The sequence below is a fragment of the Ostrinia nubilalis genome, chromosome 16 (assembly GCF_963855985.1).
Source record: "Ostrinia nubilalis chromosome 16, ilOstNubi1.1, whole genome shotgun sequence".
NCBI lineage: Eukaryota > Metazoa > Arthropoda > Insecta > Lepidoptera > Crambidae > Ostrinia > Ostrinia nubilalis.
The window spans coordinates 13434990-13446892 of NC_087103.1; the positions used below are offsets into that span (position 1 = coordinate 13434990).

At 35.0% G+C, this 11903-nt stretch overlaps 1 protein-coding gene across 1 annotated transcript in view; it reads right to left on the reverse strand.

The window, feature by feature from the left end:
* The window catches only part of LOC135079176 (neuroendocrine convertase 1-like), a 32495-nt gene extending 23539 nt beyond the window's left edge, over positions 1 to 8956 (reverse strand). Inside the window, exon 1 of the mRNA XM_063973765.1 lies at positions 8638 to 8956. Within this exon, the coding sequence (XP_063829835.1) occupies positions 8638 to 8859 (222 nt within the window). The 5' untranslated portion in view covers positions 8860 to 8956. The remainder of the gene's footprint in view (positions 1 to 8637) is intronic.
* Between the last annotated feature and the right edge of the window lie 2947 nt (positions 8957 to 11903).

Below are 11903 nucleotides of genomic sequence, written 5' to 3' on the forward strand. Positions count from 1 at the left end.
CTATACCTATTCATAGAATGTTTTTGTTTTTTTTCCTGTTTCTTTCATATTATCTTTTTTGCACCACGAATCTGGCAACCTTTGGGTACAAACAGAAACAAAATGTATTTGTGTGTCTCAGATTAACTAAGTAACTGGAGATATTGCGGATTTGAATCTTAAAACTTTTTATACTACATAAGGGATAAAACTGCACAGTTCATTTTTTTTTTACAATAAAGTACAAAAGAATCCACAGGATATTTTTAGAAACAATCTCCTAGATTCCTAAGAATTATGTCTTGTTATATTAGAGTAGGCACCCAACAGCTGTCTACACGAATTAGGAGCAAGATGCCTACCCACTGCACTCTGCAAGTGGGAAATAAAGAACAACAAACCACTAGCTTGTAGTTATCACTCGTAGAACTACTCAAGTGATCTATTATTTTTCCACTGTGGGCTCTACCAAAAGTCGTATCAGTAAATGTTTTATTTGTATGTTACTCGTATCTTAGGACTTGAAAGTCCTGAAATTCAGTTAGCATTTTTTGAACCTATATTAGGTTCTACAGGTATAATTATTGGTAAAAATATCTTCACTACCAGTGTAGTAACATCCAGGATAAAATACACTCTCTCTGTCTGTTTACGTTTCAAAACAGTTGCTCTACTTATGACTGAGATAATTTTAGGACCGAGGGAAAACCATTGAGATAGTTATCCCAATTTTTGAAAAGTCTGTAGTCCTCTGACGGACTTGTCTGTTTATGAGAGGTTTCGGCTAGCTAGACGACTGATTGGAAAACGATTAGCACGCCTAAAATTTGCAGGCACAGCTAGTCATACAATACTTAAAACTAATCGCCAAATGTCAAACAAACCTTGAAAATACAATAGATATGTCTCATCGTTTCATACCAATGTAGATCCTTCGTGAATGAATACAAAATGCAAATTTTTATGAATCAGACATCTTTACATGATTTTTTCCTAAATCTTTGAAAACAGCGGAACTGAAGTCATATACAATGTCCAATGATCTTCGTATGTCATTAGTGTCTATTTTAACACTTGCATATGACCATTAAAAAACTAATTAAGAAACACATGTCCAATATAAATAAGCACTTTCCTGGTTCTAAGAACAATCATTCTGTTCTTTTTTTCTTTGAATAATTAACACCTTTGCTGCGGCAGTAACTTTCTAATACTTTCCATTCCTTCGGTACAAGGTCAGTAAACCTGGTATTAAAACTTACATTGTGGCGGCACAAGGCTTAAAGACCTTGTAATATTTAAGATATATTAATTTTATTTTTGGCTTCATGTTAATAGATATTGTGTTTTTTTTCTTTGAATATTAATAATAATGCATTTATTGACATACACCTGAAGGCGTTCGTGAATAACTTGTTTAGTATAAAAATTATAGCTATATTCAAAATACAAGGCTTATGCACCCTGTGCCGCACTGAAGTAGGGAAGTCTGGTGGGTATTCTAGGGATGTGAAATACAAATATCGATAGTTTTAATTAAGTTTTAATAAAAATTTAAAAAAGTTACAAACAAAGATGTTTTAATAATTTAGTCTAAATATTTTACAAATAAGACATACGTGCATAAATACTTAAATTAGCTATATTTACAGAAAACATATAATTTAATAACATTTAGTTACAACTTCAAATGTTTGTCACGAAAAACTATTTAAATTAGCAATAAATCGTGTAGCAAATTAAATTATAATCAATTTGCAGTTTTGATTTTGTTTATTTCTCTTGACGCCATGTCGACATGTGCGTTTTTTACGAATGCGACGCAACACTGGCTGCACGAAGCTAGCGTGGGGTGCGGTACCAGGTGCGCAGGGTACAAGGTGCTTCGACCTGGTTTCGCATTGTGAAGACATTTTATTACTTCCGTGCGGTACCAGGTCTAAAAACCTGGTATTAAGGTAGGTACATCATGGGATTTTATATTAAGAATACATCATAGATATACAGTGTGAGTCACGTTAAAGTGTACATATGAAAATACATGAAACTAGACCTATTTTTATCGACAAAAAAGAGGTCAAAAATTTTTTGAGATTTTTTTTTATTTTTTTATAGAATTTTTTTTCTTCCAATTACTTATTGTAAAGAAAACGTAATAACTTTTAAACTAAGCGGTATATCCTGATAAAATAAAAACAGTAATAATGCTAAATAACAGGCGATACTAAAAAAATACATAAAATACACAAAAAATGCCAACAAATAATAAAAAAATATACTTTTTGAAAAAAATCTGCTTTTAAATTCGTGTTTTTTTGGTTATTTGATAAATTTCTCCAAAAAATGCCCCTATAACAGGTGGTTTTTATTACTTTGTATTATTCTCTACCGTATTATCTTTGTAAAACCAAAAATCGCATGTCTCTATCCCTATCACAACATTTGCTATGATCGTTTGAACAAAGGCCTGCCACAACATTATTCTCCGCTACAGGTAGAGACAATTTTAATTTTAACTAAAATGCTTATTTTACTTCGAAATCTTTTGTTTTTATTTGAAATCTAACTTGTCTTTATTAAAATTACAAATCTAGAGCCATTTTCAGTTTCGTTATTAACGAAGCGTTGAATGGCGCGCCCGGAGAGGCATAGTTCAAACGATCATTGTAAACGTTGTGATAGGGATAGAGACATGCAATTTTTGGTTTTACGAAGGTAATACGATAGAGAATAATAAAAAGTAATAAAAACCACAGGTAATAGGGGCATTTTTTGGAGAAATTTATCAAATAACCAAAAAAACACGAATTTAAAAGCAGATTTTTTTCAAAAAGTATCATTTTTTTATTAATTGTTGGCCTTTTTGTGTATTTTATGTATTTTTTTAGTATCGCCTGTTATTTAGCATTATTACTGTTTTTATTTTATCAGGATATACCGCTTAGTTTAAAAGTTATTACGTTTTCTTTACAATAAGTAATTGGAAGAAAAAAAATTCTATAAAAAATTAAAAAAAAATCTCAAAAAATTTTTGACCTCTTTTTTGTCGATAAAAATAGGTCTAGTTTCATCTATTTTCATATGTACACTTTAACGTGACTCACACTGTATATTCATCACTTTCCTACACCGGACCCAATTGAAGTTATGCCTTTCGCACGACAAGGAAGACTATAATTTTCTTAGCCGCACGGTAAGCGAGACGTACACAAGGTCTATAGACCTGGTTTCGCACTCAACGTGTTAAGTCATCCAAGGTCTTCCTGCTCATCCAATTTAATGAAGACGAATAAACTTTAATGCAACTTTTTTTTCGGTAAAGACTTTTGGGCTGAAAATGATTTTCCTTTTTCAGTGATATTAGATACTCGCTGCTTCACTCAGATGTAAACTAAAAGGAATGTAAACATACAAAACTATAGTGAAATTGACGGACTCAAAACCTTCGAGCTTTCTCTACCAGAATCTTTCTCAGAAATCTCTCTTGAATTTTAAGATTTTCAGGTTCTCATTAAAAGCAAAAGTTTATGAAGATGACAAGGATATGAATATAACCATTCACGAATATACTATGGGACGTTATTTGATTAAATTGATTATTACCTGATACTGAGGGCGAAAGGTAGAAATTAAACAAGATATATCACTTTAATAAAACTTCTACCTCAAGTGTGCTGGAACCCGTGATATTTAGCTTTCCTGACTCTACCTACTGTGCTACACAGATTTTGATTTACTACTCTTAACAATTCTAATCATCATCATCATCATTTCAGCCATACGCGTCCACTGCTGAACATAGGCCTCCCTCAATTATTTCCATAATGGCCGGTTGGTAGCGGCCTGCATCCAGCGCCTTCCTGCTACCTTTATGAGGTCGTCGGTCCACCTTGTGGGTGGACGTCCTACGCTGCGCTTTCCAGTTACGTGATTTCTCAATAATAAAGTTCTAATTACTGAAACCTTGTTTTCTAATGTCACATCCCACACCATGCTAAGTCCCTGATTGACAGCGTAAACTGTGACAAATGGATTCGGACTGAACACTAATCCAACTCATTTGTCACCATTACCGACTGAATCACTCACTTGCTTTTTAACTGGAAATACTTTGTATTGTAGTTATTATTGTTTTGACTTATTTTGTGGATGTACACTCATCGTTACTATGGTTTAAATATATTCAAGATATTGGCATGTGAGCAAACTACAACGAAATAGGTACCAAAGCAAAAACCATAGGTCACAGAAACTAAAGGGAGATGTGACAAGGGGGCGGGAACGGTTTCGCAGCAATATGCCCAAAAACAGAACACATTGCTGCAGACGTCATAATGTAAACAGTTCACATTGCTTGCGTAGTACCCTGTACTATTACTTATTCTGTGGTAGTACTAAAGATTATTCGAACGTTGAGTACTGATACCGCAGTGGATAATGAACACATATTTTGATTACTTTGTGTGTGTTTTTCTAATGCGATACTGAGTTTCGAACTCAGCGCATTAGTTGGCATCTCTCTATATCGTTATGGAAAAAACCAAAGTAGCCTTCCCATTCCCATCTAGTCTGGCCAGCGTGGTAAGTGCAGGCAAAATCCTTCCTATTGCCTCTGGTATATTAGACAAGGTCGTTCTTCTGCAGTGTATACCAAATGACCTGACGACAATGATGATGACGATGTAAGTATGTAAGGGTCTACATTATCTACAATACATCATTGGTTCCCAAACTTATTTGAGACGCGCCCCCTTTCGACCATACAAAAAGTTCCGATTATTTATTGGTCGTAACGAGCAGTCTGAAATGCATTATCTCAGCGGTCGCTTTTATACTTAAGTACACAGATGGCCCGCGCCCCCCTCTATAGGTCTTTGCGCCTACCCTGGGGGGGCGCGCCCCCCACTTTGGGAACCAATGGTCTACATGGATCGATTCATATTTTTAGTCCATCCATAAATTACCTAAAAGATCTCGTTTTACCGATGACGGCATTATGCACAGTTGCACACATAAGTACATCATAAGTTTGAATATGACGATTAAGCAGCAATTTATAGCTTTATGTGCCTAATCGTGCATTTTTGCGGTTTTACAAAAAAAAAAATTGCATATTATTTATTTTATTAATCAAAAGTTGACGTACAATGCACTACAAACTAGTTTTATTTAATTTAGATAGTGCAAATGAATCGCAGAACTCTACAAACAGCTTTTTATGCGGGAATGTGAAATCAGACAGATAGATTAGGATGATAAGTCAATATGCAGTCACAATATGGGCAATACGCATTTGTTTCGACAGAGCCGGATCAAGGGCAGAGGGACTTTGGGTCTGGAGTTGTGATTTAAAAGAAATATTAATTGATGTTCGTTCGTCAAATTACAATACATAACATTTGGAATCAATTGAATTAAAGTACTAATAGACCAGCGCAGGTGCATTGAAATAAACAGAAAATAGCCAACCAGATAGAGACGTCTAACGTTTTCCAGTGGTTGTAAAGCTGTTATTTATTAATTAAACCGAAAACTTGAATCAAACTTCACCATAGATTTAAATTTCGACAAGCCTCTCTAATTTCTGTCCTTAAATAAAATCATTCATTCATAATTCCTATAAATGCCCTGAAAGGCCCCCATTTAATCTCTACTACATGTAATTTCTACTTAGAAAGACAGAAAGAAACATTTATTACGATGAACATCATCAAAAGTGAACTAGCAGTCCCACCCTGTCGCAACAGCGATGCCCATCGCAATAGTACCCCACTCTTCATATGCCGTGGCCCACGGTGAGGGTGGCCACGATGCTTTTAGTGTGCCTGTGTGCCCCATGGTAAGTGGGAGACACAAGTAGACTGTGTAAAGTCCGGCCCTGTATTTTTATCAGTCCACTCGAGGTGCCCGGCGGCGTCAGAGCTTTGATTTGCCGTTATCTGAAGCACGCATTCCTACACCTGAACTTAATTTAGGTTTTTGGGCACTCCATGATTTATTATTGAGCCTTATCGCCTAACTATGATATATCTATGATAATGTTAGTAGATAGTACAACATACCTACACAGCCTGTATTTCTAAAAAAAACCGGCAAGAATAAGTGCCCATGGTCCACCCAGGTGAACTAAGCAGGTGGACCATGACCAAACACTGTTTTTTCCAGTCACTCTTCTATCGAGAGGCTTTTGTGGTTTACAAAAAATCATGACTTTTGTGTAACTGATAGTTAATCAGTAAGTTGGATTTCAAAGAGCACTTTTTACATAACCCAACACTTCTGAAACTTTGACCCTTTACCATTCCTTCAGCAGATAAGAAACAGCGCAAGAAGTGCAGACACTCTGAGTCAAAGTTTTTTGTTGACTAAGTATAACGTCCCTAAGGACGAAAGAGACAACCAATTTGGGCTCTGTTACTAGCCTGTCAAAACCATTTAATATGTATTTTGTAAGTTAAGAAGTCTTCACAGACGAAAGGAAATATTTAATGAGGATATTTTAAGAGACTGTGCCAAAGCCCACCTGTATTAAGAGACAATAATGGAAGTTCCCTTAATGGACAGAATAGTGTTGTAATTTTCAGCCGAAATACAATTTTTGACAAACATTCATTTATTTTCCAAGCAGGCTTTTAAAAAGCTCTTTTCTCTATTTTCCAGTAGGTATTAATACGACTATAACCCTAACAATACTCGTAAATAACTAAAGTTTTATTAGAGACAATCGATACAAAGTATTTAATACACATTTTAATTTATTTATTACTCTCGTATGAATATTTGAACATGGTCTATTGAAAGTATATTAGTGAACTGTGTAGGTAGAGGATTTAAAATGTTGTAAAAACACAATTTGTTGTTAGGTAATGAATTTACATGTCTTTGACCAACACTCATGTGTGTATGCAAAATACTATGTTAATTATTCTTTTTACAACACGTAGTCTTCAATGAATGATAATGACTCGGCTGAAAATGCCGAATGCTTCAGTAAATATGCTAATAGTCATCTTAAGTTGAATCAAAATATACAGACTTGTATTTGAGGGGAATTTACATAATTATCAGTTAATAATAAAAGGTCAATCAGGTCATTCATACTTAGCAATAGGCTGTAGCGGTCGCGCTTCAGTTTGTTGTGTTGAGATCTTGAAAAATTCTTGACTGGTTTATGTAAATCCCTAAGGCTATAAATAGTTAAGTACCTACCTACTAACAATACTTATACATTCTTAAATTTAATTATGAACCTTTATTATAAAGAATGTACCGGAATCTGTTATTTGAAATAACTAAAAACTTTATTTATCTATCAAATGTCTTTTCACTATGCGGGTTTAAATATCCTCCTGAGACCCAGACCCCTAAAAATTGTCGGATTGTCTTGAATTTTGGAAGGCAGGCTAAGTTTCATATGTACAACTAACAAAAAATGCGAAAAAAAATCTAGCCCCCCTACATACGCCAAAATGGGGGGTGTCACCAGTGACACTACGGGTTTCAAAGACATTAAAACGGGCTTGAATTAATTAATATTTTAAATACTTCAGGTATGGTAAAATAGGTGTTTTTAGTTTCAAATTGATCTGCAATTGTTTAGAATCATATAAGATTTACTTTTTAACAGCTTTTATTGAACTTGTTATTACAAACTTTAATTTAACTTGCAATAAATGTGAATGTATGTTTGAGTAAAATCTTGGAAGCTGAATTAGAGCTACTTCCTGCCAACCGATTGAGCTGAAATTTTGCATACACATGTAACTCAGATGAAACTTCAATATAATGAGGTCATGGAGCTGATCTGATGATGGAGACGGAAGGTAGCCATAGAAACTCTGTGACTAAACGATGTAACTCTGTCGAGTTTTGACTCATTTGATTGGTATTGACAAGTACTCTGGTCTTGGATGATATCCAGGGTCTGATCTGAGGATGGAGCATCAATTTTTTCATCATCTGTCTCATCATAGTTGCATAACATTGACTTGACGTTACCATCAGACAATCCTAAAAAGGACCATATTTCAAGTCACGAGTGCCCAAAGTGTCACCAGTGACACTCGAATTAATTGACGTAAATACTTATTACAATAGAAACATTTTAATAGCTTTATCGCAAAATCTGAGAGATATATTACCGTAGCACACAGAAAACACAAAACAATACCAAAAAACTTGTTTTGAATAATATTTTCTTTTCTTGGAATGTGTCATGTCGGCGGTCGTGCGAATTCAAAATTTCAATTAATGTTTACAAAATCAAAAACCCTTTCGTGCGAGGCATAGCAATTTTTTGGATATGTGACATATTCCAACGTTTCACACACTTTTATTAATTTTCATAAATACCAATAAATGGCGCTGTAAAAAAAATATATACTCAAGTGTCACGAGTGACACCGGGGGTCTCAGGAGGATATTATTTGGACATTTATAAATTAATTATTATACTTTTTGGGAGTTTAGTACCTAGCAAAAAATAGGTAATCTATCAAAGTCTGATTCCATAAATAATCATTTGGAACAAAGCAAAGATCAACAACTGCTTCTAAAGGACTAAAAATAATACTAGAATCTAGGTCCTGCAGCAACCCCAACGCTCAATCCCCTGCATCCCCTATTCATATTAATTAGGTGCAAAAGAAAATTACTTACCCGGCCACCATAAATGTATCCTAGTTCCAAAGCAACCAGCTGAGCCACATCCTCGTCCCCATCCACGACCACCGTCCACTCGTTGACGAACTGCTTGGTGTGTTCCATCCCATCGTGCACTCCGTGGTACTTATGCTCTCCTGGTACCCAAGCGTTAGATTCGTATGAAGAAAATGTTAGCGCGGCATTTAAATTAACTAGACAAATTAGGTAAAACAACATGTTTGTAAAAAAATCTGAATTGTTTTCGGTCTAACTTTTCATCTAGACTTTCCTCCAGTCTAGGGGACGTGTTTTTCACAGCCGGCGTGTCACCCAACTGAAGATGCCGCTACGTTCGCGCGCCATTTTCATTCATTTCCAATTTTCTATCGGAACAAGATTAATTTTCAGTTACATTGGACTTAAACGGCTCTGTACCTAAATTAGCGTAAGCAATTCGAGTTATTTTCAAATTAAATTCGACCTTCGCAAATGTAAAAACATTAAATAATGGAATATTTAAATAGCGTTAGTAATCATGTCACCTGTCTGGTTTACGTTAAAGTAGGTAAACTGCAAAAACTTTGACTTCGGCGAATTTTAATTACATTATGATTCTGGAATAATACCCAGTGGGGAAAAGAAGAGCTTTATTCATATGAGAGACAGAATTTTCAGAATTTGATCCGTAGAACATTTATTTGACGAGTGTGGCTCTTACACGCAAATATTTATGTACATTCATATACCTACATGTAAACTTTTGATATTTCGGTGACACTTTGAGCAAAATGTTGCATTTGTAAAAGTATAATAATAAAATTAACAAAAAACTAATTTAGTTACTCTCTCGACTATTATAATTGATGCGACAGTAGAATAGGTCAACGACCCATGCTTATTTGAAAAATAAAATCTGTTTTTCATGTTCACTCAGTCGATCACTGCTCGTACTAATTTGAAAAGAATAAACGGAAAGTAATACCTACCTTAATATTAAGTTTTTGTGCCTTTGTAGAGACTTCCATTGGTGTAAATGTGAGAAACATTTTATTTTTGGAGCTGTTTCGAGCTTGGTTCAAACCGATGAATAAATTAGGTATTTATTTTACCTTGTTAGATATCGATTGGTTAGTTACTTTGAAACAAGGCACAGTTTTGGTATTTTGTGACGCAGTAGGGTAGTTATGTAAAGTCTTTGAGTTATATGCGCATAATCTGAACAGAGCCCAATAAATACCTCGTCAGTCATAAGTTCTGTCCTGTAATCATCGTCATCTTCAGGTCAGTCGCAACTGCAGGAGGTTTTAACAAATAAATAAATTTAAAATTGAATTTGAGGAAGATCCTCTCTAATAAGCTAAAGAGAAATATAGAACTTTGCTTTCTCTCTTGTATTATTTTATGTACTTTGATTTCAAAGAATAATTATCGCATACGAATTATTGCGAGCTTTGACGTCATCCAGTACAAAACTTTCTGAACTAGAGCCGTATTCGAAATCGAATCTTTTATCAAGGGGACATGGTTCAAATTCGAGGAGAAATATTTTCATTATCTAACGGAAACTGTAATATGATAAAGTGGAGTATATTAATATTATTAATCAATGAACTTGCAACACTGCGGCCTACTTCACTTTCTGTTTAATTAAACTCATAAATTTTCTCTGATTTTAACACTTTTTTGTTAAATTGGTAAATACGGACAATAGCATAAAGGTAAACACTAGGATCTTGTAATAGAAAAAATACTCAGCCTGACGTTCTGCTCAATTTTACCATTTACACGATCGAAATCGGTAAAGTCAAGCAATACTGTAACTCAATAATATAAATGGTTGAACTGAAACAAGGAAAAGACCTAGAATCCAGTATTTCTTCTGTCTGGATCGAGAGACTAATTCAATAATTTGATCATGAAGTGCAGGAGAAAAGCTTCTTCTGGCCAAATCGTCATAAACTTAAAGTCTACATAATATAATAGTACATAATCGTAAATCCTTTTCAGGGCTCTAGTATGTCCCAATAAAGCTAGATTGCTATGCTACCTCAGGGAAAACATAATGGACAGTGTACTTAAATTACCAGATAATCTATTTGACAGTTCTGACAGCCACCACCTCTAAACTGCAACTACATACTCGTAAAAACTACAAGCGCTTCCGCCATTATTTTTAGGCGCCATTGCACAAGAGTGTGTTAGTGTGCCGGCGCGGGCGCAGTCGTAAACAGACGTTATAGCGGGCGGGGGCCACACGATTAATGAAGTTTGATAAAAAAAGGAAAAAGAAAATAATATTAGCAATTAAAAAAAACGCATTCACAACACTCATAAATTAGGGATTGGGGAAGAACGAGCAATCATTGAAAACACTTCTAAAAATAACTAAACTCTGACATTTTCTAAACCTCTACTGCTCTTTGTTTTACTCTACTTGTAATATTCTTGAAGCCCATCAAGACGCATTTAAAGACCCCGTTTCCACTTGCTCCTACTCTGTTCACCTACTCGTAGGAGCACGAGGACCAATATGTCCTTATGCTCCTTCCAGTAGGACCATAAGGATATGTATATCCTCGTGCTCCTACTAATGAACGGTCAAGTATCAGCTCTGAACAAAGAAGTCCAAAGAAATGTTACTTATCTTCATATAAGGTTCCGATAGGAGCATAAGGACATAATATTGGTCCTCGTACTCCTACCAGTAGGAGAACAGAGTAGGAGCAAGTGGAAACGGGGTTTAAAGATATTAGTTAAAATTATTTACTGGTACCTTAGAGGTAAATCTTAGAGGTAATTTAGGTAGTTCCTCTGTGGTTGAAGATTCAAGGTGAAGCTCATTTCCACCTTCGGCCTGATAATTATTCATCAGGTGAGAAGATGGCCAAGAGTTTGGTTGTGGTTAAAAGAAATAAGTATAAACCGAAGTATAAAAGAAGTCTCTGTACATTATGAAAAGTTGGACACCTCGTGCATTAAACGAATCGTCCCTGAAGTCCAAAATTATCGACTACCCTACGCAATACTGGACGAAGGCTATTTTTATTTTAGCATTGGTAATTTACACTCCATCGATATCTATTTTCTGCACTACTGAAGTATGAGTAACATTCATAAGAATCCACAAGTCTACTGGGAATATCGTGTGTGTGAGTAATGTATGAAGTACTCGTACTAAACCAAACCACAAAAAGGGATATTAAATACAAATACAATGATATTTTATTCAGTACCTACTTAGGTACTTTCTTAAGCCTACACGTCCCAAATAGCTTGCCCTA